Source organism: Neolamprologus brichardi, chromosome 3 (assembly GCF_056152115.1).
Source record: "Neolamprologus brichardi isolate AB-2024 chromosome 3, ASM5615211v1, whole genome shotgun sequence".
NCBI lineage: Eukaryota > Metazoa > Chordata > Actinopteri > Cichliformes > Cichlidae > Neolamprologus > Neolamprologus brichardi.
Window position 1 is genome coordinate 53,441,895 of NC_142106.1, and position 27,284 is coordinate 53,469,178.

Consider the following 27,284-nt stretch of genomic DNA (forward strand, 5'->3'; position numbering starts at 1 on the left):
AAGTAAGTAAATGCCAAACACAGCTTCTTATCATTGCAAACTCTTCTGGCTGCAAATGTTTTACAATAAAAACAAACGTAAGCATTTGTGAAAACAAGAAAAAGCTCAATGATTTGCTAAATTTGTGCTGTAGCATCCATCCAGAGGGTTTCCCAGGTTTTCACTAATGCTAACAAAGCTGCATGTACATGTTAGCAGATGTAACAGGCCCCGGGACGATGAGCAGTGTGCACCAGCTGGTTAGAACAAAGGAAATAATCAAATAAAATCATCGTTTGATTTCATCAACACACATAAAGGCCAGTTCACAAACACTGACAAGCATTAGCTCACAGCTAACATGTAAAGGACGTGTGCAGGAGCCTGGATGCAGTTTGTGGAGTTTATATGATCAACATAGTTTTTGGGTTGAAGGTTAAAAGTATGAAGTTATGGCTCACTTGCTTAGAGTTGTATTATATGGGAAGCAATGCTTACAGACTGACATAATAATAGTTTGATTTCTTTTGCTTCAAATGTATGCTTTTATTTTGATAGTCTGGCAGAGACAGGAAGTTAGCTGCCTCTCAGTCTCTCTGTTTGAACTGAACTTTGTAAGACTTTGATCCTTCTGGATTCAGTCACGTGTAGCTGCTCTGAAAGATTTCAAACTGGACTCCTGCTGATTTTTGGAGAAACAGGGACTCAGTGGAGCGTCGAGCAAAGCTACAAAGTGCATTCATTTATCTTAACAAGCAAAGTTGATGTGACTGAAAAAACTAATATTTTTCTGAACTTTTATCAGCTTGTTGAGCAGAAACATCTATGAAGAGTCCAGTCAGTGATTATTACTCATCAGAAGGGAAGATGAAGAGTCCTGGTGTTGGAAGCTCACACTGTCTGCACTGTGCATGCAAAGTCCACTGAATGAATGAACCAGTGAATGTAGGAAGTGCCCACTGTTTCTGTAAGTATGGGAGGACCCACCTCTCTCTGCAGATGTCCCTGACACAGGCGGCCCTGGCCAGGATCTGCTCCCACTGGGCATCCCTCCCCAGCACCACCCTGCTGTCCTGCTGGCTCATTAGACGCTGCAGCTCTGGGTAGACCCGGTCCTTACAGACATGACCAAAGCAGCACACAATCAAAGACAAACAGAAGCTTTGAACACATGAATATGACATTTATAGTAATGCGTTATTATTGCAAACCTGTTTCTTCCACAGAGCGGTCATGAGGCGCAGTCCCACTGCTCTCAGCTTGGGGGAGCCGGCCAGCATGTGCAGACTGTGCAGCACGATCGGGAAGCAAAGCTGGAATATTACAGCACATATGATCAGAGCCAAGTTTACAAGAGAAACACACGGTTACAGCTGAAGAAGGCAGATGTTAGACGATGACTGCTGGTTTGGAGAGTCCAGCTCACTGACAGAGTGCTTTATACTACAGAGCACTGCATCTATCCCACACAGAGGCTGCTGTGGTCCAATCCCAGCTCCTACAAACTGGGTACAAGAAACACTGTCCGTGTTCATCTCAGTTATTCACTGTTATTGGTGGATTGTGCTCACATGCGGGTATTTGGGACACGCGGGTCACTGGTTTTTAAACTCTAGAAGCCTCCTGGATGAAGAAAAGCTCCTCAGACTACATGACCTGGATGACCCCACAGATTAAAGCTCATCTGTGTGTATGATGGACTAAAACACACTGTGAGCGCTCAGATGAAGTAGAAAGGTGCTCCTGATGTTCCAGCCCCGTCTCCAGACGCTCACAGTCAGTACAGGTTCTTCTTAGTTGTGCTGCGTACCTTATGAGTGCCGAGGTTTGGCAGGCTTGTGAGAACAGCGTGAGCCAGGACGGGACTCTTTTCTTTGGTCAGTTTGAACAAAAGAAGCAGCACGAGGGGCGGGACCTGCAGAGGGAAACGCCCACATCAGCAAACACACCAACCAAACATTAGGGGTACAATGAAACAATGAGGGGTAAACTTCACACTTCATCTGCAGCTAGTGACTCCAACACAAGTCCAGAGGGAAGTCTGTCCCCTTAGAGCGCTCCCTAACCTCTCCCTTTATACGGCAGCAGATTAGCAGCAATCACACAGCAGTGACAGCTTTTATCTTCCTGCTGATCTGAACCATTTCAAAGTCATGTGTTGGTGCCAAAACACCAGGTTATCAACATGTGTTTACTGCTCTTAGAAAGACAAACACGAGCTAGCTGCCTTACATACAACATATCTACATGTCAGAGGGAACAACATGCATTACTTTATATTCAGGCCACAGATTTAAGAGAACCAGTTGTGTGGGTTATCTACCTGGCAGGGGTCGGCAGCAGCGACAGCCTGGCTTGCTTTCAAAGCCAGCTGGCAGATGTTTTCCTGACCCATGATGATGAGATAAGTCACAATCAGGACAAGAGAGGAGGACAGGCGCTGGCTGGACGACAGGGCGGAGCTGACCGCCAACAGCCAATCGGTCGCTGCTGCTGGATTGTTGGCCACTTTGCGCAGTACCGACAAAGACACGCTGAGCTCACTATACCAGGAACTCAGAGACAGAGGCAGTGATGGGGCAGGCTGAGGGAGACAGATTCATGAGAAACAAATGAGAAAGAACAAAGAGCAAAGCTACAGATGCACCATGAATGTTAATGAAGTGTAATTTAAGGATCAAGCAAAGCATCCCAGAGGAACAACACTCCAGAGACTGGATGCTGACCCTGAAGAAGAGGCAGTAAAGACAGCCCTGTTGCTATGACACTGAGAGGGAAACAGTATTTTTGGATGGATGTCGTCTATGCTCTAATGCTCTGTCCACTCACCACCTAACAGCTACCTGCACTATAGAGATTGACAGACCACGTGACTTTCGCGCATTGCATGCCGGTAACTCGTGGCAAAACAATCAAAGTGCCGCATCAAATGCAAGCATTTGCAGCACCGCAAAACGTTCATTCTCTGGTTCCAGTACCTTCTTGCTTTTTCTTTGCCCCCCAAAAAGTTATGTACAAAACGAAGGAGAACAATGCCGGTCCGTACAAAGACAGACTTGATGAAAAGGCAAAGAAAAGATACGAGGAAAAAATCAAAGGAGTGAAAGGGTTAGACCCTTACAAGCACACAGAGGGACAAAAGACGTGCTGCCCAACTTTCACCACGCTCATATTTATAATCATACGGTTCTTGGAGTGAGTGCATACACTCATGAAGTTTAGTAACTTCAGGTCACTGCAACAAGCCCAGGTACAGTTTACCGACGGATGGGTACAGGACCTTGAAATGCACCGTGTAGAACGAAAGACCATCATACGTATCATAAGTTTACCAGTCTCACAAATCGTCTTCATAAATACACATTCGTTAACCGTTTACTAATAGGACCTTTGAGCTCAACGGTAATTAATTAGTAGTGGAAATAATTTCTGGTTCGCATTACAGAAATGTAGCAGTGACAATAATATTGTATGCTGTAATCGTACTGGGCAATTAGTGATAGCATAGCGCCACAATTTCTGTTCAGCGCCAGACTTGCTTGTAACCTATATCACCAATTATGTTATGAAAAATGACGTATTAACTACTACAAAACACTGACCTTTGTGGAAATGCTTGGAGCAGACTAACCTGTGAGCTGGAGTGTTCTGGGACGTTATATTTGGTCTTTGAATGGCTGCAATCCAGGCCATCCGTCGCCTCTTTTTACTTCAGAAACATGGCTCGAATAATTTCTCTTCAACGACGTAATCCGATAAAAAAAACGATCTCTTTACCCGTCGGCTTCCCGTGGTTGTCATGCGACCAGCTATTGCAGTTAATAATACAACAGCTTCTTGACAGTTTTTTGTGTTTCTTTTTATCGCTGTGTAACTGATTTCAATTGAAAGCCTGCGTGCGCTAGTACCTCTTGCCACGAGTTCCCAGAATTCTTTGCGGTTTTACCCTCGAATGACGTCACATTTTCAATCTCTATTGTAACAGTGTTTGAACTACGTGGCTACACCTCAAAGAAAGACTCCAAAAACTGAATGTGAGAAACAGGCCTGGGGCTAACTGCTGGGTTACCTGCTGGGTTACCTGCTGGGCTACCTGTTGGGTAACCCCAGGCCTGTTTCTCACATTCTGGCTACCTGCTAGGCTACCTGTTGGGTTACCTGTTGGGTTACCTGCTGGGTTACCTGTTGGGTTACCTGCTAGGCTACCTGTTGGGCTACTTGTTGGGTTACCTGCTGGGTTACCTGTTGGGCTACCTGCTAGGCTACCTGTTGGGCTACCTGTTGGGCTACCTGCTGGGATACCTGCAAGGCTACCTGTTGGGCTACCTGTTGGGTTACCTGCTGGGCTACCTGCTAGGCTACCTGCTAGGCTACCTGCTAGGCTACCTGTTGGGCTACCTGTTGGGTTACCTGCTGGGTTACCTGTTGGGTTACCTGCTAGGCTACCTGTTGGGCTACTTGTTGGGTTACCTGCTGGGTTACCTGTTGGGCTACCTGCTAGGCTACCTGCTAGGCTACCTGTTGGGTTACCTGTTGGGTTACCTGCTGGGTTACCTGTTGGGTTACCTGTTGGGTTACCTGTTGGGTTACCTGCTGGGTTACCTGTTGGGTTACCTGCTAGGCTACCTGTTGGGCTACTTGTTGGGTTACCTGCTGGGTTACCTGTTGGGCTACCTGCTAGGCTACCTGTTGGGCTACCTGTTGGGCTACCTGCTGGGATACCTGCAAGGCTACCTGTTGGGCTACCTGTTGGGTTACCTGCTGGGCTACCTGCTAGGCTACCTGCTAGGCTACCTGCTAGGCTACCTGTTGGGCTACCTGTTGGGTTACCTGCTGGGTTACCTGTTGGGTTACCTGCTAGGCTACCTGTTGGGCTACTTGTTGGGTTACCTGCTGGGTTACCTGTTGGGCTACCTGCTAGGCTACCTGCTAGGCTACCTGTTGGGTTACCTGTTGGGTTACCTGCTGGGTTACCTGTTGGGTTACCTGTTGGGTTATCTGCTAGGCTACCTGCTAGGCTACCTGTTGGGTTACCTGTTGGGTTACCTGCTGGATTACCTGTTGGGTTATCTGCTAGGCTACCTGCTAGGCTACTTGTTGGGCTACTTGCTGGGTTACCTGTTGGGTTACCTGCTGGATTACCTGTTGGGTTATCTGCTAGGCTACCTGCTAGGCTACCTGTTGGGCTACCTGCTGGGTTACCTGTTGGGTTACCTGCTAGGCTACCTGTTGGGCTACTTGTTGGGTTACCTGCTGGGTTACCTGTTGGGCTACCTGTTGGGCTACTTGCTGGGTTACCTGTTGGGTTACCTGCTGGATTACCTGTTGGGTTATCTGCTAGGCTACCTGCTAGGCTACCTGTTGGGCTACCTGCTGGGTTACCTGTTGGGTTACCTGCTAGGCTACCTGCTAGGCTACCTGTTGGGCTACCTGTTGAGTTACCTGTTGGGTTACCTGCTGGGTTACCTGTTGGGTTACCTGTTGGGTTATCTGCTAGGCTACCTGCTAGGCTACCTGTTGGGTTACCTGTTGGGCTACCTGCTGGATTACCTGTTGGGTTATCTGCTAGGCTACCTGCTAGGCTACCTGTTGGGCTACTTGCTGGGTTACCTGCTGGGTTACCTGTTGGGCTACCTGCTAGGCTACCTGCTAGGCTACCTGTTGGGCTACCTGTTGGGTTACCTGCTGGGCTACCTGCTGGGCTACCTGTTGGGCTACCTGTTGGGTTACATGCTGGGCTACCTGCTAGGCTACCTGCTAGACTACCTGCTGGGTTACCTGCTCTGTTACCTGCTGGGTTACCTGCTGGGGTTTATCTGCGGGCCTGCTAACGCTGCGCAGCAGGCTGTGAGCCAGCCTGTGGTTGGTGCTGTGTGTGTTCTGGTCAGACAGCGGCTCAGTGAGACCCAAGCAGGACAGGAGCTGCAACACGGGGAGAATCAGGACCGGACTCAACCAGGGCGACGCCTCCGCTTGTTCAGGGACCAAACTCAGTGCTGTGTTGAGAGAAAGAATATCTCATGTAGGACACAAAGCTCTGTGAGGTTCCAACCATGACCTGCACACACAACCTAGTTTTGTTCCCACTAATTCTTTCACTGCTTCAAAGTCTCTTAAAGGAAGCTAAAGCCAGCAGAGCTTTGTCCAAAATAATCACTTTACCAAGTCTGAGAAGGCTGGTCAGCTGATCTGAAGGGGCTTCCAACAAGAGCAAGGCCACGCCCATCATCAGCTCATCCAACAGCAACTCCTGCAGAAAACAAACAGCGATGCCAACAGGTCAATACAGGCCACAGAGGCCCGAGGGCTCACACATTACAGCACTGACAAGGTTCACAATGGGGGACATTTGACCCACATGTGTAAACCTCTATAGGCCAGAAGGCATCTTGTTCCATGTACTGACATCACCAGCAGACTGACAGCTAATAAATAAGTCAGCATGTTTGGTTTTGTAGGCGTGGACAGGATCGATGGTCAGGCTTCCTCTCAGAGAGGCTCCAACTGCAGGATGTGAATGATGTTAATAAGGTGAAACGTGTAAACAGAATCGGTCCCAGCATGGAGACAGTGTGTGAAGAAGACTCTGTATTTACATGAACCAATCACCACTGCAGAGCAGTTCATTTAATCCCCACGTAAGAAGATCTGTGTAACCGTCACTACAGCTGTTTCTGTGATGAAGAGTTTCAGTCAGCTTTAATCAGCTGTTTGGATGAGATGCAGCACAGAGACCAACAAGTGCTCAGCATCACTGGGAACAAACCACTTCAGGTGACCCATCATGGAGCTCATCCAGAGGATCAGAGCAGCGATCAAAGCAAAGGGTGACGAATCTAAAACATGTTCTGAGTTACTTCCTTCCACACGTGTTCATAGTTCTGATGGCTTCAGTGAGAATTAGTCTAAACTAATTTTTCACACTAATTCTGGTCACACAGCGTCTCCAACACTGCTTTCTTTAATGTGACTGTAGCCTGAGGGTGCACAGCCTGACTTCATCACACAAGTGAGTGTAAACAAACCTGATGACAGCCATGACGTTACGTCACGTTAACCAGCACAGCAGCGCGGCTTCTTTATCTTTGCTGGTGTCTGATTGTCTACAAACAGCGATCACCTGACAGGCTGGAACAAGCTGCTGCATTAAGCCGATTATTGGTCTGCAGTCTCCGTTGAACTCGAGGCATCGCCGACACGCACACAGCAGCTGCAGAGCCAGCACCGCTTTCTCTGGTTTCCACTGGTCTCCAGAGGTCCCAGTTAGATCTTGGAGCAGAGCGCCCACAAACGCACACAGCTCCAGGACTGCCTCCACGCTGTCCACCTGCAGGACAGAGAGGAGAGGCTGACATAGCTCCATCCTGCTCTCTGTATTAGCTACTTCCTGTCAATCTGAGCGTATGCAAATAAGAGAGACACATTTAAATGAACGATGGTGTAACATACAGAGTGGAAACATGTTGACGTGTCTTTGTACAGTTACCTAACATAACTTCAGTTTGTTACCTGCATGTGTGGAACCAGCTGACAAAGACAGAGCAGCAGCCTGTCAGACACTGGGGACAGCGTTTCCTGCTCCTTGTTCTGGGGGGCGGACCTGGATCCTCCCTGAATGGGCAGCATCACCCTAAGAAGACTCTGTCGAAGGAGCGCGTGCTCGGGTTGCCTGTGAGGTTGGCAGTATAGGTACCGAAGGAAGGGGGCCAGCATGGTGATATAAGCCGCTTTATCTCTGTAACGTACACACACACTGGAGTCATAAGAATCTCTGAGAATAGATCATCTCATAATGTCCAGTTGTCTTCAAAGTAGTGTACAACATAACAGCTACGATAGGAACCAGTAAGACTTACCTGTCAACAGCTTTCTGGATAAAGTCATCGATCTCGAACAGCAGAGCCGGCCAGCAGTCCACTCTGTTCTCCAGGGCTGTGACGTACGGGTGAGGGCTGCTCCTGCAATGGACGGGTCAGTGTCCCAGCTCTGATTCAAGTTATGCTCCCAACAAACCACTGAGTCAGTCGATTACAACGAAGACAAACTAAGAAGGCCTCAATCCACACAAGACCTGTTGCCTTCCTTCTCTCACCCCAACCAATCACAGCAGATGGCCCCGCCCCTCCCTGAGCCTGCCAGAGGTTTCTTCCTGTTAAAAGGGAGTTTTTCCTTCCCACTGTCGCCAAAGTGCTGCTCATAGGGGGTCATATGATTGTTGGGTTTTTCTCTGTGTTATTATAGGATATACTGTACAATATAAAGCACCTTGAGGCGACTGTTGTTGTGATTTGTTGCTGTATGAATAAAACTGAATTACAAGTTCTCCAAAGAACAAGTGCAAACTGTTAACACTAAAAACTATTGACAGTGTTATTTTAAAGCATCGATCCTTTACTGTTGGCTACACATCGTCACTTTTGCAGAATGCAGTCATATAAATAGTCCTCCAACATCCATACTGTTTCCACACAAACTGGATTTATACTCCCACTCCCACAGTGACAATCTAAAGGCAAAATGTCACGTAGCTGCCACCTATGAGGATGAAAACATGCTTAAAATATGGTGTACTCACACGTACCTCTAACCAGAGTCGAGTGTGAGAGACAAAACGTTAGCAGTTGCACACACACTAATGCATCCACTGATACCATTATAGATCAGCCTTTGAATGAAGTGCTGTGTGCCTGTTCAATCATTTTCCAAGTGCAGGAAGGAAGCTCACGTCTGTGCCTGTGACAGCCTGCACTGTGGGCCAGACGTCTACTCCTCCGTGTTTCCAGTCTTCACATGACGGAACCTGTTTGACCACATGTGTCACCCTTCAGCACGCCATTTCCAGACCCTCAGTTTCAATACACGCCAACTCGTCAGCCTATCAGAGCACTCCCCACGTTCCAGCACAAAGGAAGCAAACAATCAGGAGTTTCTTCTATTTATTGTGACTCAAAGTCTGTTGGTGTTTCAGAGCACTGGCAGACAATTTGGACAGAGGAGATCTTTCTGTTGCACCGCTGATTTTTATACGGATGTTCACGAGTGTCTTTGCCTTTGAGGTGAAGTCTGCAATCATCCACAGGACAGATTTTATACACTAAAAAGAGGAGAGCTCACTATATTGTGACCAAACATCACTTTTAATGTTAAAACCCTGTTCGTTCTTACAGCGGCCCCATCACTGCAGCCTCAGCACCGTCTGTCACTCTGTCCTCACTCATGAACAACACCCACAGATACTTAAACGCCTCCAATTTGGGCGCCAGCTCGTCCTTGACCTGGAGTGGGTGCTCCACTGTTTTCAGCTTTGAACCACAGCCTCAGACTTGGAGGTGCTGATTCTCATTCCCAATGTTTCCCACGCAGCTGCAGAATTACTCAAAACAGCATCGATAACAACACCCACCAGGAATAGATCCGACAGTGATGGCAAAACGGACCAAGCTCAAAAAGTCTTGCTCCATTGCCTCACCAAGCTCCTCGTACAGCTGAGTTTTTGCTTCAGCTTCTGCAAGAGTTACACTCATCCTGTCGATATCTGCCAGACGATAGCCAAGCCTAACAGGACGCTTCAACCTGCTGCTCCTGAACCTCCAATGTCTATCTTCTGGTTCAGAGATTGCCCCCACAACATTAAAGTCCCCCAGCAGGACTATGGAGTTGCTAGATGGGGTACCCACCTCACCCAGCAACTCTAAAAATTACTCTAAACAACTGTTAGTCACATGTGAACAAATGACTATCGGCACCTGTTCCCAACATGACGGCACAGGGAAGCAACCGTCTTGTCCACCAGGAAAAACTTCTAAATGCTGCCATCAAATCAGGGAGATACAAACGTACCCATTCCCTGTCTGCCACCTCTCACTCTTTACATGTAGTCAGTATTTTTCAACCTCATGCACCAGTTTGGGATTCTCATGCTCCAAGAGCCAGTTTATAGCTGGGACTGAAGCACCAGGGCCTTTGACTGCCACCAGACAGAGCACCGGACCCCTACGGCACTTCAAGTGGGTGATGGACCAATGCTGCTTCTTTGGACTAGCAGTAAGCTACAAGCTATATGTAGCTTGATAGATTACACAAGACAATATGTTTGAACATCTCTATATATTAGACATGAGATACTTACCTGATAGAATACGGACAGGTGAAGTGTCCATCGCTCTGGTCAGCCTGCATCTCCAACAATCGCCGAATGACTTTTATCAACCCTTGAGTGTGTCTGTTGGACATCAGAGTCAGAATAACTGAAAAAACTAACAGTGTGAGCGTTTTCATTGCTTCAAATGTTTTCAAATAGTTACATTATGCTGCACAACTAGGTTAGCGTCCAGATTAGAGAGCATCCAGCTCTGAACTGTGGAACAGTAACCTTTAACATTTTCATGTTTCCAGTTTGAACTTTCAAAGCTATTTTCTTTACTTCACATGAGCCCTGATGGAGAGCAATGACATCGTGGATTTATCCTCAGCACAGACTAAGCTGTGACCTCCATGTGTCTAACTCAGTTTGTAGACTGTCAGTCGGGTTCCTGCACTGGAAGCATTGACTCCATGTTACACACTGGTAGCTGGAAAAGAAGGCGACTGGACTTGATTAAGTTTTAAAGATGTTTCACTTCTTATACAAGGTGGAGAGACCCACATATTTAAACCCTACAGGGCGTTTCCCTCCTTGGAGATGGTCATCGAGCTATTTGTCATGTGCGTCATCACATGAGTATAAACAAAAGCGTAGGTCATTGTCAACACCAAGGGTTAAGGGTTGAACCACTATGAGACCTCACCGCGACCCATCATGTGACCTTTGAGGTCACCTGAGGCGAGGTGTGAGTGGGCCTTTAAAGGGATTTAAAGACTGAATTTGTAGGTGACGATGGCCAGTAACAGTGGACATACACGGCCTTCTTCATACCTCTTCTCAGTTCACAGTGTTAGCATTCTCATGCTAAAGAGAGCCTTCTTTGTCCTGCTGATACACAACCTCGTCCTGCTGAGGTCTATCTTTCATGTTGTGCCTTTGTGCAGCGGCTGTAACGCTGCATGGATGCAGGTTACAGAGCCTCTGTCAGACTCATTGACAAACAGCTGAGCTGAGCTTTCTGAGGCAGGATCGTGGCGTCCAATAACTGCGCGTTGCATACCTTGCAGAAGGCAGGAGGTTGAGGACACCATTGAGGATGTAGTCCAGGTCTGCATGGCCCTGGTCCACCAATAACACCAAGGTGTCACAGCACGCTGAACACACCACAGCACAGTCACTGCAGCACTGCTGCCACAAAGCTTCCAGTGCTGGGCCCTGAACAACAACAGTGATGCAGTCAGTGTTTCAGAAGTTTAACAAAACGATCTGTGCCATTTCCACACATGCACTGAAGCCCTGAATGAAAACGGACAAAGACAGAGGTGCACGTGAGAATGCAATCTGTCCCACTCAGTGCAGCCACTCGGGCTCAGCACTGATTCAATCCCAACAAGGTTTGATTCACTTTGGACTCAGACAGTCAGAAATATTATAACTATGATCGTTTATCAGTGCATATCCATATTTTATATCTGTGTATAAAAACAAAGCTGACACTGTGAGATCAGAGGTGTCAGCCTCACAGCAGATGTGTCAAAGTCACTGAGGATAAAACACAGGACCACATGAAGCAGATGTTCCTGCTCTTTTATACTTCATGTAACTAAAGAAATGATCATATGTGACTCTTACAGGAACTCACCTGAGCACAGGACCAGGTGATTTGCCCATTTGACCCTTTTTCCTTTAAGACAGCTGCAACAAGACTTCTCACCGTCTACAACACAAGAAAATCACACTTCTGTACCATTATTCACAATAACAATGAGAGGAAGAGAAACCAACACTACAGAGTGAATGAATGAATGAATGGATGAATGAATGAATGAACAAGTGAATGAATGAATGAATGGATGAATAAATGATTGAGTGAATGAATGAATGAGTGAATGAATGAGTGAATGGATGAATGAATGAATGAATGAATGAATGAATGAATGAATGGATGAGCGAATGAATGAATGAGTGAATGAATGAGTTAATGAATGGATGAATGAATGAGTGAATGGATGAATGAATGAATGAATGAATGGATGAGTGAATGAATGAATGAATGAATGGATGAGTGAATGAATGATTGAATGGATGAATGAATGAGTGAATGAATGAGTGAATGGATGAATGAATGAATGAATGAATGGATGAGCGAATGAATGAATGAGTGAATGAATGAGTTAATGAATGGATGAATGAATGAGTGAATGGATGAATGAATGAGTGAATGGATGAATGAATGAATGAATGAATGGATGAGTGAATGAATGAATGAATGAATGAATGGATGAGTGAATGAATGATTGAATGGATGAATGAATGAGTGAATGAATGAGTGAATGGATGAATGAATGAATGAATGAATGGATGATTGAATGAATGAATGAATGAGTGAATGAATGAATGAGTGAATGAATGAATGAGTTAATGAATGGATGAATGAATGAGTGAATAAATAAATGAGTGAGTGAATGAATGAATGAGTGAATGAATGAGTGAATGAGCGACTGGATAAATGAATGAATGAATGAATGAGTGAATGAATGAGTTAATGAATGGATGAATGAATGAGTGAATGAATGAATGAATGAATGAGTGAATGGATGCCTCTTACCTGGGCTTGTATGACGGGGCTGGGGAACTCGAGCCACGTCTTTAAACTCTCCATCATGTCACTGGATCATACCTGTGAACATCCAGAATCTCCATTAGAACAAGAGGAGGAGGTTTGATCAAAGTAAAGACAGCTCTCCTGTTAAACTACAGATGATCACATATCAGGGAAATTAGACTTTAGCTCAGGGATGTGACATCGAACCCCTGATTGATCCAAGCAGTTTATTCTTCCTCTCAAACAAACATTCCCAAATGTTTGTCCCAAACAAAGGAAACCAAGATTACCCTTCAGCCATCCACCCACTAACTAAACAGCACTTTAGGTTTTCTTACATATTTTAATATGAATTTATGCTTCTTGATGTTATGCAAACGGAATATTTTGCACAAACAGAAATTCTTTTTGAGTTGGACTGAATGAATTTCACTTAACCTGATAATAATATTGATAATAATAACAATTATTTATTACATATACTAAACAATGAGGGGATGAGCGCGTCTGTTTCAACAGCATCAGTAAACACATATTGCTTTTTGAATACTATTAATATACTAACACAGTAACCCAACCCCCTCCCCAAACACACCCAGTCCCACCGACCTGCTGTTACCATAACGATAAGCCAGGCTGTACTGTCCACCTGCTACCAGCAGCCTGTTTACTGGCTCCCAAAAACAGGAACAGGTAAGTCAGCACCTGTTCATCTTATCAACAGCTTATTTACTACAATATGTAGAACAGAGTTACTGACCAGTGAGAGCAGTGTGACAGTGCACACACACACACACACATGCACACACGTGCACACACGCGCACACACACATCACTGCACTTTAAATCTGAACACTTTAAAACGTGTCACCAACATGAAGAAGACATTTCAACAGCATAAAGAAAGCCTTCATTATATTTTAGATGATGCTGAAAATAAGCTCAGTCCAGTTTCATGGCTGTGAATGGTTTGAAAGTCTGAAACCAAACAGTGCCAGCGGTTTCTACAGGATGTTGCCTATACAGCAAACAATACAGGCTGTGCTGTAATGCTAGGTCTGCACTAGCAATACAAGCCAGAACAATGCATGAGCACGATGCTTTAGAAATGACACCACGGAGGCTTTGCTGTGCAACACTCAGACTGCACCAGCCCGACGGGCCTGACGGGCCGCGGCTTTTTGGGAGCGCACTCAGCGGCACAGTGGCAGCCTGTGATTGCTGTGGTGGAGCCCTGAGGTCATCACAGTCGGGGCTTTGATGGGCAGAGCTTTGACTTTTCTGTGTAAGTACATGAGATTTATGGCAGTTACTCTTCATTTTGATATGTTCTCGTTTATTCTTGTGTTAGTTTATAGAAATGCTTTAGTCACTCTGGGGTCACCACAGCAGGAAGCTCCATTTGTTTCATATGGCAGCTTTTATTTTTAAAGCTTCTCATTTGCCTTTAACCAGTGACTTTGTCACTTCCTGAGCCAACGTGTTACCATGACACTATGGAGAAACACTGGGAATACTGGGAATACAGAATTAGGAAAAGCTGTGGTTCTTTAAGAGTTTTAGACCTGAGGCATCATCTGCAAAGGATTTTCATCAAGGTATTAAAAACAATCTTTATATTTAAAATGAATCTGTCCAATAAATGTAGTGAGAGCATTAAAATATTTCTGAGAAATGAAAACAATACTTTTGTTAAAGCTTCAAATCTGTACTTGAATCATGATTTAAACTGTGGTTGTGAACAGGGAATAAAATGATGTAAGGAGGTGATGTTGCTCTACTTTATATGAACTTACATGACGTGTACATTGTTGTTTCTAAATGCATTTTGCTAAACTATTTTAGTGCTGTGGCAGTGTGTTGTCATGTATATCTATTAATAAGTGTTCAAACAGAGATGCTAACAGTGCCTTATTACGTTTTCTTATATAACAAATACGTAGCTTTCAAAGAGAACACATGGTGATAGATGATGAAGTCTCCCAGCAGCCCTCCTACTGCAGTGTTACTGGGATACGCTCAGAGACACCTGATCCAGTTCTAACAATAAGCTTTAGAGAAAAAACACAAACACTAAATGGGGAGTCTCATGAATCCAAGCTGGGAGCTGGTCCACAGGAGATGGGCCACTGAGAGACAGCTGAAGGCACTGCTGAAGCCACTGCCTCCTATTCTACCTAGCAACAACAAATAAGGCTGCAGTCTGAGGAGGGAGTGCTCTATCAGTATAACTTTGTACAGCCTCATTCTGGATTTAGAAGCAGGAAATTAGAGGTCACCAGGTCTTTTAGGTCTCTGTGATCAACCAAATCACAACAACAGTCACTTGAAGGCACAGACCACGAAGTACAGAGAAAATCCCACCAACCGGTCAACCCCAATGAGCAAGGCCTTGGCCACAGCGGGAAGGAAAATCTGCCTTTTAGCCGAACCAGACTGGAGGACGGGCAGACGTCTGACCGACTGGTGGAGAGGGAGGGACTCACATGGTGGATACTCATCTCTCACAGACGGTGAGAAGACAAAGACAAAAGTGTCACCTCATATCAGGCGGCACCTCCAGGGCTGAAAACTGAAACCTATATATAACTATACTATAACTATAAAAAACAAAAATAAAATCAGCAGCGTTTGCTCTGTTGATCTCTAAAGAGGACATCAGGCTAAATACATCTACTGTTATTAAATTAGTGCGACACACCATGATGAGCTGCACTCACACTGATACAGCCACGTAGTACGTGACAGCTCAAATAATTAATCAAGAATAATCCCCCAGATATATAACAATGCTCAATCTGGAAATGGCAAAGCCGACCACCCAAGACAGAGCAGCATGTTTATGAAGTGTCCCACAAGAAACTGGACACGTCAGAGAAACCAGGAGAGGAACTGTGGTGTTACATGATGAGTGGGTGAATACAGCTGTTAAGGGTCACTGAGTGAAGGATGCAACAGGAGTTAGACCTGCTCTGGTGTCTGTTTTGGAGATGGTGACAATGACTTCAAATTAAAACTAAAACCCAGCTGGATGTGTCGTAGTGGAAAATGTTCAGTTTTTCTTTGAGAGTGACTGGAATGGACGAGGAGGGCCAGCTCAGGGTGAACCTGAGACCAGGTGACAGACCTGGATCCTCGGGACCAGGTGAGAGGAGGCAGATGAGTTGCTATGGAGACACTAAGAGGAGAAACCGGAAGGAGAATGAGCTACTATCTGTGGCGTTTCCGTCAGAGCCGCTGCACAGATCTACCCTGCAGGGCTTCCGTCGTGATGTTCGTGGCAGGAACACTGCATTGTTTCTTGAAACTACACCGTTAGCTGGGTGACATTAACGGCGAGATGTGTGAAAAATGCAGTTTTCCAAGTGACAAGACTTTTATTAATGAAGTGAGTGAAAATAAGGTTGATTTGTCAAAGCGGTTTACTGCGGTGCGCAGCTCGTCCTGATGTTTCCTACATTTCCCACAGGCCAAAGCGCTTCACCACGAAGCTTCCGTACACACGAGGCCATCCACAAATATCTGGTGATCGGAGGAAACTAAACTGTAAAGTCGTCCGGACACAACTTAGCGCTGAACAGGACCTGCTAATAGCAGCTTAGCATCAACACAAGCTAATGCTAACGTGATACAGCTGACGGCAGGTTCGCTGTAATAGATACGCGGCTGTAACTGTAACTGCAGCAGGCTGAGAAAGACTAACGAAACTCAGTTAAAGTTATACATGCTGTTCAAAAAACTTTACCTCCTTCATCCAGCAGACCCGCGCGGAAATACGGCGAGCAGCGAGGGCCAAAAAGGACAGGAAACCGCCTTTCTCACTGTGGTGATATGTAGGTGTTCATGTAATAAGGTTTACCAGCAGGGGGCGCTGTATTTAAGAAAGCTCATGAATGCCTCCAGGGAGCACATAAAAGAAGACTGGTCGGTGGCGTGAGAGGTTTTTTAGAATGGTGTCAATAAAGTGATTGGAGCAGTAGCTCGCAAGGCATAAGTGGATCCTGTGGTCTTTTTAACAAGCGCTACGAAGACAACACATGGTACCAGGAGTAAAAGTGGGAGAGTGGAAGCGATAGCAGTTCAAGGTTGAGAGATGGAAAGTTTGAAGCCACCGGAAGGACTGAAACTGGTGGGGAATGTGGACAGCAACTGGCGGTGTTTTAAGCAGCAGTTTGAGCTGTATATGGCTGCCATGGGACTGGACTCCAAACCCGATGCCAGGAAAATTGCATTGCTGCTCACGGTAGCTGGTCCTCAAGCCATTGAAGTCTTCAACACGTTTGAGTTTGAGGAAGTTGGTGACAGGAATAGGTACGACAAAGTGGTTGAAAAGTTTGATGCACACTGTTCACCACAGAAGAACACAGTATATGAAAGGTATGTTTTCCGATCTCGGATGCAGCAACCAGAAGAGACTTTTGATTGCTTTGTGACTGATTTGAAGCTAAAGGCACAGTCATGTGATTTTGGAGAGCTGAAAGATTCTATGGTTCGTGATCAAATTGTGTATGGGATCCATGATAAACGGACTAGAGAACGGCTGCTCAGAGATTCCAAGCTAACGCTGGATGAAGCAGAAAGACTGTGTCACGCAAGTGAGTTAGCCCTGCAGCATGCAAAGACATTTAATGAGACAAGCGTCGCTGCAGTACATGATGGTGCAAAAATAGCTGTGGTTAAAAAGAAAATGAGAAAGAATATGTCACAAAAGTCCAGCAAAGAGGGTACAGTGTACTCCTGTAAGCGATGTGGTAGCAGACATGAACCTAGACAGTGTCCAGCTTATGGCAAAAGATGTTTGAAATGCGATGGAAAAAATCATTTTGCCAAACAATGTCTGTCGAAAGCCAAACCCAAATCAGTGCATGTAGTTGAAGAGACTGACTTAAGCGAGACTTTCTTTGTGGGCATGGTGTCACTGGGGGATGTAAAACGTGAGCATAACGTAGCAGAAGCCAGTGACCGACGCTCAGATTATGAAGACACGTGGATTGTTTCACTCCCAATACAAGGAACTTTGGTGGCACTAAGGATTGATACAGGTGCACAGGCAAACCTAATCAGCATGACAGAGATCCATGCTATGAAACCAAAGCCCAAAATAGTAAAGAAAAGAGTACCTCTAAAAGACTACAATGGAAAGAATATTGAAAGTAGTGGTCAATGCAGACTTAAAGTGACAATAAAACATAAGGATTATGATGTATTGTTTAATGTTGTTCCAGAAGGTCGTGAATCACTGCTGGGTGGAGTGACATCCAAAAGATTAGACCTAGTAAAAAGGGTGTACCACATTAGCTGTGCAGAAGCAGCAAGTGGAGAGCGAGGAGCAGTTGACTCCATTGTGCAGTATTATGAGGATGTCTTCAAAGGTTTGGGATGTCTACCATGCACTTACAGTATCCAGCTGAAAGAGGATGCAAAGCCAGTGATCCATTCACCACGTAGAGTCCCAGCTCCACTGAAGGACCGTTTAAAGAAAGAACTGGACAGGATGTCACAGTTGCAGGTCATTACAAAAGTGGAAGAACCAACTGAGTGGGTAAACTCAATGGTTTGTGTGGATAAGAGGAATAAAAACAATGATTTGAGAATATGCATGGACCCTGGTGATTTAAATCAAGCCATAAAACGTGAGCACTGCCAGATACCAAAGCGTGAAGAGATTGCAAGTGAAATGGCAGGCGCCAAATACTTCTCAAAGCTAGATGCAGCGCAGGGTTTTTGGCAAATAAAGCTAGATGAGAGAAGTTCAAAATTTTGTACTTTCAATACACCTTTTGGCAGGTACAGATTCCTCAGAATGCCATTTGGCATAATCTCAGCATCTGAGATTTTTCATCGTGCCATGGACAACATGTTAGAGGGATTACAGGGTGTTCGCTGTTATGTTGATGATGTGGTTATTTGGGGCTCCACCCTACAAGAACATAATGAAAGACTGGTGAAGGTGCTGCACCGGGTAAGGGAGAATGGATTAAAGCTAAATCGTGACAAGTGTCATTTTGGTGTAAAGGCCATAACATTTTTGGGAGACAAATTCTCTGCTGAAGGTATTGAGCCAGATGAAAGAAAAATAAAAGCCATCGCAACAATGCCACGCCCGACAGATAAGAAAGGTGTGCTCAGAGTGATGGGAATGATAAACTTTGTAGGAAAATTCATACCTAACTTGTCAGTGAGAACATCAAAACTAAGGGAGTTACTTCGTGATTCCATAGAATTTAAATGGTCAGCGAGGCATGAACAAGAGTGGAATGATGTAAAAACCACATTGACAACGCGCCCAGTGCTTGCATATTATGATCCAACTAAGAGTCTGAAGATCTCAACAGATGCCTCAAAGGATGGGCTTGGAGCTGTTTTACTTCAAGCTGAAGAGGGGAGTTGGAAACCAGTTGCTTATGCTTCTAGATCCATGACTAAGTCTGAAACCAGATATGCTCAGATTGAGAAAGAATGTCTTGGGCTGGCATATGGACTTGATATTTTTCACTGTTATGTTTATGGTCTTCCTACCTTTACAGTTGAGACAGATCATCGTCCTCTTGTGTCAATCATTAAGAAAAACCTGAATGAGATGTCGCCGAGGATTCAACGTCTCATGATGAAACTGCAGAGGTACAGCTTTGACTTGATATACACACCAGGCAAGCATTTAGCTTTAGCGGATGCACTGTCGAGAGCATCAGAGGTGTGTCACGCAAGCTCCACTGAGAAAGAAGTAGATGATCATGTTAATATGGTTGTGGAGTCTCTGCCAGTGTCTGACGCAAAGATAAAACAAGTATGTGAAGAGACAGCTGCAGACAGGGAGCTGCAAATGGTGATGGAAAATATCCAAGGAGACTGGCCCAAAGGGTCTTGTTCAAAGTATTATCATGTTAGATCAGAGCTCAATGTGGTAAATGGACTGCTGTTGAGAGGCAATAGGATTGTGATACCACATAGTCTGAGACAGCTGATACTTCAAAGAATACATGAGGGACACCTGGGAATAGAAAAGTGTAAAAGGAGGGCTAGAGACACTGTGTACTGGCCTGGCATTAATAAAGACATTGAGACCATGATCGGAAAGTGTGAAACATGTAACAAGTTTCAGAGCAGACAGGCAAGAGAACCCATGATGATTCCTGAACTTCCTACAGCGCCTTGGAGGAAAGTAGGAACAGATCTATTTCATTTTAATGGGAAAGACTATCTGTTGGTGATAGATTATTACTCTAACTTTCCTGAGATTGCTCTGCTTACAAGTACAACTGCTAATAATGTGATCACACATGTGAAGTCTATCTTTTCCAGGCATGGAATACCAGAAACTGTCATTAGTGACAATGGTCCTTGCTATAATTGCAAAGAATGGCAGAATTTCACAAGAGAATACGGCTTTAAACATGTCACATCAAGTCCTCAACATCCACAGGCAAATGGCAAGGCCAAAGGAGTGCTTAAAGGAGTGCATATCATCAAGCAGCTTCTGAAGAAGGCTACAGACAGTCAATCTGATCCTTATTTAGCTCTGCTGAGCTACAGGACTGCTCCTCTTGACTGTGGTTTATCCCCTGCAGAATTGCTGATGAATCGTAAGCTACACACAACTTTGCCCTGCTATGCAGAAAGCAAGCAGAGTGAAGAAATTATAAAAAAGCAGGAGCATCTGAAATGGAAACAAAAACGGCAATACGACAAGGGAACAAGAGCACTTGGATTGCTTGCAAGGGATGATGTAGTGAGAATTCAAGATCAGAATGCATGGAGCAGGAAAGCCATTGTTCTTCAGGAAGCAGGTCCGAGATCATATGACGTAAGAACTGAAGAAGGTCATGTGTTCAGAAGGAACCGTCGCAACTTGCTGAAGACTAAAGAAACATTTCAGGAGGAACAATATGGTGAGGAAGATGAAAATGTTGATGTGTCACATGCAGAGACAGTGTCTGATTTGAAACCACTGGATGGACATGAGTATGTGGAGAAGAGTGCAGTGGTTTCAGAACCTGTATTGAGGAGGTCAGAGCGTGAGGTCAAAAGACCAGTTAGGCTTAATCTGTAAAGCTATAACTGGATTTGTTTTTATCTTATATTCTGATGGTGTTGAAAAAAAATAATTGAAAAATTTTTAATGTAAAACAATTATGTGTATATGTTAGTTAAAAAGACCTATGTTGTATATAATTCAGAGGAAAGGGGATGTGGTGATATGTAGGTGTTCATGTAATAAGGTTTACCAGCAGGGGGCGCTGTATTTAAGAAAGCTCATGAATGCCTCCAGGGAGCACATAAAAGAAGACTGGTCTGTGGTGTGAGAGGTTTTTTAGAATGGTGTCAATAAAGTGATTGGAGCAGTAGCTCGCAAGGCATAAGTGGATCCTGTGGTCTTTTTAACAAGCGCTACGAAGACAACACACTCACGCGATTACGTCAGAGACATGCACAGCACGCGCAGGCTGAGTTCATATTTTCAGCACATTTAATAGAGCACTGCAATTATTATTATTATTGTTGTTGTTGTCGTTGTTTCTTGTTGTTAATATTATTTTATGACAAAATGTTGACACACTGTGTGAAATGTAAATAAAAATTGAATTAAATTAAATAAAATTAAATTACAAAAATTAAATCTCATGAACCCATACTTTATTCATAATGCTGTAGTGTGCAGCTTAGCAACATCCTCCTTAAACATGTAAAAGACATCATCTCCATGGGAGCACATGCTGCTCTAAAACCTGTGTATATAATTCAGTCTTGGTTCCTTTCCAAATGTGCAAGGTGCCACTTCCATAGGCACTGATCTAATGCCAACCATCACAGATGCAGCCTTTTTAAACACTGATAACAAACTTAAGCTCAGACATGTAAAGCGTCTCATTACAGACGATTTACAGCCGGCGAGCCTTCAAAGTCTTGGGTCTGAGATGAGTCCGTAAGAAACCACGTCGGCCGGTCTGGAAGCACGTCGCGAGGCTCCAAATGCTCCAGACCGCCGACAGGTCTCGCACACCACAGCCGCTCTATCACGTGACACATACTGCTCCTATGTGCTAAGGTCATGTGTTGGGTTACGCCATGTTGCAAGTTTTCTGAGGTGCTTTTGTGATATTTAGTAGATCGGATTACATCTTTTTTTATTTATTACTTATATACGATCCAGTAATTTAGGTCAGTATCGGACTGATACCGATACGCAACGTCGGATCAGTCCATCTCTAGTTCAGATGGCTTTTAATGAGCCTTATAAAATAAACACAGTTTAAAAACATCTAGCAACTAAATCAAGGGTAGCCTGAACTTACAGTCACTGAACACAGCAAGTGTCCCTGCTCTCAGACACAAAACCTGCCTTTAAAAGTTAAGAGTAATGAAATCAGCAGTTCTGATTCTATCATTTGTAGTCTCACACACTTGTGCATTTCTGTTGTTTTGGTTCACATCGGTTGATTTTCTGCTGTAAACAACTAAAGAGAACATTTTCTAAACCTTTGAGTGTCCATCAGGATCCTGTAGAAACAGCTTCCATGTCAAAGATCAATATTCTGGATTCTGTTTAGAAAGAAAAACATTTTTAGAAAAATCTCTAAAGAATTCAACATCTGTTTTGTTTTCTACTATTTTTTTTTTAAAGTCACTCTAGCACAGATTTCTTTAGTCACATGTCTTTCTGTGTCTTCCATAAAAAACATTAAACATGCAAACACTCAACACAGCAACACTGAAAGCATTTGAGTGTAACTTTCATTCAAATCAAACTTTATACATAATTACAATAATGGGAAAAAAAGACAATCTAAACATTAAAACACTACAGCCACTGAAGAAACAAATGAAACCAATCACAATCAAAATCAAAATATGATAACAGAAAAATAGAAGAGACATATCATACATCATATATCATCAGAGTGTTTCTCTAACAGCAGGAGCCTCTTTACACTCAGCTTCACACAGACGAGCTGAGGAATGATCAAGCAAACTTCTTCTTCTGTCATTTTTAACAGCAGCTTGCATCCAAAGATGTTGCACTACTGCCATCTCCTGGCTTTTACTCTTACTTCTCTTCCAGATCCTCAGATCCTCTTGATGACATCAGTATTTCTCAAAAATGAAAAACCACTCCTTTCACCTCATCATGACTTAACTGATTAACCACTTTTTCAAACGTAAGTTTCATTTCACCACCAGTTCCTACCCTCAACACTCTCCTTTGACTTCTATACTTCAACTAATAACCACATGTTCAACCGTCTCCATAGCATTACACCATCACATAACCCAGCCGGATGTTTCCCCATCATAAAAAGAGAACCATTCAGAAAGCAATGACCTGTTTGTATTCTCCTGCTGCCTATTTAACCCACTACTCCTCTTAACTTCTATTGTGTTTTGTACCCCATGTCTCCCTTTTGTTCCATTATCCCATGCCATTCTCCAGAAGTTCTTACTTTGTGTCCAAACTATTCTTTTCCTCAGATTTCAACAATGGTATCTGCACATCTATGTCTACTTTTTTAACAGCTGCTTTAGCCAACCTATCTGCTCTTTAATTACCCACAATACCTCTATGAGCCGGAGTCCACATATTACTATATGTTTACTTTATGTTTTTATTGTAGAAAGATGAACCAAATTTAGTTTGACTCTGACAAACGATGGCAAGATAAAAGTAGTTTGTTAAAAAAAGACACAAAAATGGTAACAATGAAAACAAATACAAACAACAGCATATCCTGATATGAGGCTCACAGATCAGGATCAATACAATACGTAGCAACCGACATTGATGTTGCCATGTTGACCGCTGCCATATATAGTATTTCTGTTACCTCACTTGTCTTAAACATCAACGCTGGCTGTTTTTCATTTTACTAATGAGTCCACTCTCTTCCCTCACTTTCGTCTCTTCCTCGTGTTTGAGCTCCTCTCAGAGAGGATTTAAGAAAGAGCTTTGATGATGGCTGTAGCTCAGGAGATAGAGCAAGGCATCTAATGATCAGAAGGTTGGTGGTTCAATCCCTGACTGCTCCAGCTGGCACACAAAGTATCCTTGAGAAAGACACTAACCCTCTCCGATGCATCCATCAGAGTATGAACGTGTTAAACAAGAATCAGTCCATTCACCATGGAAACATCAAAGTAGAAAGTGATGTCAGTTATGATTGGCTGCACAGCTGGATCACATGACCAGGTGAGTGGTACAAATAACAGGAAGCTTCTCTTGTGGCTTTAATAATCATTTGAATTGATAACTTATGATTTACAGACTGTTCTTTATCTTTTCATTGTCGTCTGAAACACAGAAAAATATCAATGTTGGAAAATATGACATTTATATCTAGTTTCTAAAGGATGGTTTAATTCTCCAAAGGCCACCACAGACATGACAAAGTTATTTCATCGTTATAATGCACAAAAACAAAAATCAGGATGAGCCCTGCTGCTCACCAAACTTGTGTTGAATAATAATTTGTGAATCATTTAGTTTAAAACATCAACTGACTGAATCCATGAATCTCATCATGTGTTTCAGAGTGAAAGACACAGACATGTACAGACTGAACTGTTTCTCTAACAGGTAACACTAACTACACAGAGTCACTGACCCCAAAACTGCCTCTCTACCTGTTAAGAATCTCATTATTTTTGCATGAAAGGAATATTGAGAAATGTGAGCCAAGAACCCAAATCCAGGATAAAGAGGTTCAGTGAATGTGGTGTTGAAGGTGTGGAGGTGGATCAGAGTGTCAGAGGAGACTCTGTAGAAGGACAGAGTGCCAGCAGGACAGTCCACATACACTGCAACTCTGTTAGAGACAGAGGAGGAGGAGGAGGAGGAGGAGGAGATGAGTGTTTCTCTGTTATTGTGCCACACAGAGGAATAATGATCAAAGCAGAAAAGACTCCAGGACTGATCATTTCTACCAAACACACTCTCATCACTCCTTCCTTTCCTTTTGATTCCTCTGTAACTCACTGATATCCAAGCCCTCCACGTCCACTCGACCTCCCAGTAACAGCGACCAGTCAGACCATCTCTACACAGCAGCTGAAGATTGAAACCTTCAAATCTGTCTGGATGATCAGGATATGACTGAACCTCCTCCACATGTGTCACCTTCCTGTTGTTGTCAGACAGTTGGAGCTTTGTGTTCACTGTGTTTGTGTCGATTGTGAGTTGACAGGAATCTGATGGAGAGAACAAACACAATCCAGCTGCAGTTATTGATCCATCATCTGTTCATTGATTGACACTTTGATGATGACTCCTGACATGATGAAGATGGTTGAATGTGTGCTGCTTTGTTTTCATGAATCCCATTAAAAACACACTTACACTTCCTCAGACCTGGTCTCAACCATCGGACTCCAGCAGGCTCCACCCTGAAAGGAGGAGGGGGGTCAGAGCAGCACAGTCAGCATGCACACATGGACATTACATGGCTCTCATACACACACTGTTACACACTGATAAAGGAACAGTCCAACATTTTGACACATAAATGTTTCAACTTCAAAAGAGCAAAACTCATAATCACATCACATTTAATCTCCTTTATTAAGCACGATGTCCAGGGAGCATTGACATGTGCCACAGTCAAGGTTCAACACACTGTGACATTCATGCTGTCAGGGAGTGGCTGCATATTACATGTAAAGACTGGGACTGGGTACAAAAACTGATTCAGTACAGGTAGAGTGCAGCAGCCAGTGCATCACATATTTTGAGCTAATGCAGCGGTCATCACACCACATACTGCTTTCTATGTAAAGGAGCCTTCATTCTCAGATTAGGGCTGTTTGTGACCATAAAGTCTGTCTCACAAGGGCAGCCACTGGTCCAGGCGAGGATGCCTCCACAGTGGGATGTCTGAGGGTGCAGACATGGGTGAAGTTAGGACCAGGTGCCAGTGGACCTGTGGACCTCTGGAGATAGGAGTTATTGTTTCACTCCACCAAAAGCAGCAGAGAAAGATGTTTATTAATAATCCTTCTTATTAATAAATGCTCTGTAGAGCAAATTTGTTGAAGGTAAACAAACATAAATGATGGAAACAGCATCAACCAATCACAATGCTGTACTCTTGCAGGAGGAGGTTGTGATTTGATGCATGTGATGAATATATTTATTTCTTATTCTCCTAACAGGAAAATTATCTTTTATTTTTGTATATTTATACTAACATAAGTGCATGTAAAGACTCGTCATCTTGATTTATTTATTCAGAAATGATATCAAACAATAAAACAGGGAAACCCTGAATTAAATGATACAATTCTTGGTCATTGATGGTTACAGCTAACAGTGTCTCTGGGACCACTTTTGACAGCATTTGACTGAAGTGCTGGTTGGCTGCAGGGCCACCATGAAGGCTCTTTCTGGAGCTCTCCGGCTACGTCCACACTAACACGTTTTAGTTTGAAAACGCCTCGTTTTCTCTCCGTTTTGGCCTCCCGTCCACACTGAGACGGTGTTTTCCATCCATCCATCCATTTTCTTCCGCTTATCCGGGGCCGGGTCGCGGGGGCAGCAGCCCAAGCAGAGAGGCCCAGACCTCCCTCTCCCCAGCCACCTACTCCAGCTTATCCGGGGGAACACCAAGGCGTTCCCAGGCCAGCCGAGAGATATAATCTCTCCAGCGCGTCCTGGGTCTGCCCCGGGGCCTCCTCCCGGTGGGACATGCCCGAACCACCTCACCCAGGAGGCGCCCAGGAGGCATCCTTGTCAGATGCCTGAACCACCTCAGCTGGCCAAACTTCTCACCCTATCTCTAAGGGAGAGGCCAGCCACCTTTGAGAGGAAGCCCAATTCCACCACTTGTATTCACGATCTCGTTCTTTCAGTCACTACCCACAGCTCGTGGCCATAGCTGAGGGTCGGGGCGTAGATCGACCGGTAAATTGAGAGCTTCGCTTTTACACTCTGCTCCCTCTTCACCACGACAGACCGGTGCAGCGTCCTCATCGCTGCAGCCGCTGCACCAATCCGTCTGTCGATCTCCTGCTCCCTTCTCCCATCGCTCATGAACAAGACCCCGAGATACTTAAACTCCTCCAGTTGGGGCAGGAACTCGACCCTGACCCGGAGTGGGCACTCCACCCTTTTCCGGGTGAGGACCATGGCCTCAGATTTGGAGATGCTGATTCTCATTCCCACCGCTTCACACTCGGCTGCGAATCGTTCCAAGGCGAGCTGGAAGCCTTCACCCGATGAAGCCAACCGAACAGCATCATCCACAAAAAGCAGAGATGAGATCCTGAGACCACCTAAGTCAGGGGTCAGCAGCCATTTGGACCCGGTTTCCATGCAAAAGAAAACACTGGGAGCCGCAAATGCTTTTTGACATCTAAAATTAAGATAACACTGCATATATTGTGTTTTACCTTTATGCTTTGTGTGAATAACTAAGGTGTGTTGCTTAAATCCATGAAGTGCTACAGAGAGAATTACAATTTATTTATGTAAGTAACACATTTTGAACTCTTAAAGAAATATAACCAAAGGAAAGACACCGAGCTGAACTAAAATGATCCAGCAAACAAAAACTGTTGTGAGCTGCCACCCTCATATCACCTTTGGGCTTTTGGAGCCTTGACCTGAATTTTAAAAAGTAATTGGAAAAA

General features: G+C 44.3%; 2 protein-coding genes across 5 annotated transcripts in view; both read right to left on the reverse strand.

Annotated features, from left to right (window-relative positions):
- Nucleotides 1–12,728, reverse strand: part of LOC148105824 (focadhesin-like) — a 49,462-nt gene extending 36,734 nt beyond the window's left edge. Inside the window, exons 1-13 of one of the 2 annotated variants that reach the window (XM_087839047.1) lie at nucleotides 12,672–12,728; nucleotides 11,706–11,780; nucleotides 11,124–11,278; nucleotides 10,109–10,201; nucleotides 7,836–7,937; nucleotides 7,489–7,714; nucleotides 7,100–7,306; nucleotides 6,142–6,229; nucleotides 5,782–5,975; nucleotides 2,303–2,563; nucleotides 1,790–1,894; nucleotides 1,191–1,292; nucleotides 967–1,094 (exon numbers count right to left, since the gene is read on the reverse strand). In XM_087839047.1, the coding sequence (XP_087695173.1) occupies nucleotides 967–1,094; nucleotides 1,191–1,292; nucleotides 1,790–1,894; nucleotides 2,303–2,563; nucleotides 5,782–5,975; nucleotides 6,142–6,229; nucleotides 7,100–7,306; nucleotides 7,489–7,714; nucleotides 7,836–7,937; nucleotides 10,109–10,201; nucleotides 11,124–11,278; nucleotides 11,706–11,780; nucleotides 12,672–12,728 (1,793 nt within the window). Of the gene's footprint in view, nucleotides 1–966; nucleotides 1,095–1,190; nucleotides 1,293–1,789; nucleotides 1,895–2,302; nucleotides 2,564–5,769; nucleotides 5,976–6,141; nucleotides 6,230–7,099; nucleotides 7,307–7,488; nucleotides 7,715–7,835; nucleotides 7,938–10,108; nucleotides 10,202–11,123; nucleotides 11,279–11,705; nucleotides 11,781–12,671 lie in introns of both variants that reach the window. The other variant, XM_087839046.1, reaches the window with a different exon arrangement.
- The window catches only part of LOC148105817 (protein NLRC3-like), a 261,895-nt gene that overhangs the window by 219,316 nt on the left and 15,295 nt on the right, over nucleotides 1–27,284 (reverse strand). For 2 of the 3 annotated variants that reach the window (XM_087838917.1, XM_087838915.1), the window contains exons 10-11: nucleotides 24,997–25,043; nucleotides 24,220–24,848 (exon numbers count right to left, since the gene is read on the reverse strand). The exons of the other annotated variant lie outside the window; for it this stretch is intronic. In XM_087838917.1, the coding sequence (XP_087695043.1) occupies nucleotides 24,244–24,848; nucleotides 24,997–25,043 (652 nt within the window). In that variant the 3' untranslated portion in view covers nucleotides 24,220–24,243. Of the gene's footprint in view, nucleotides 1–24,219; nucleotides 24,849–24,996; nucleotides 25,044–27,284 lie in introns of those variants that run through there. 3 annotated transcript variants of the gene reach the window in all.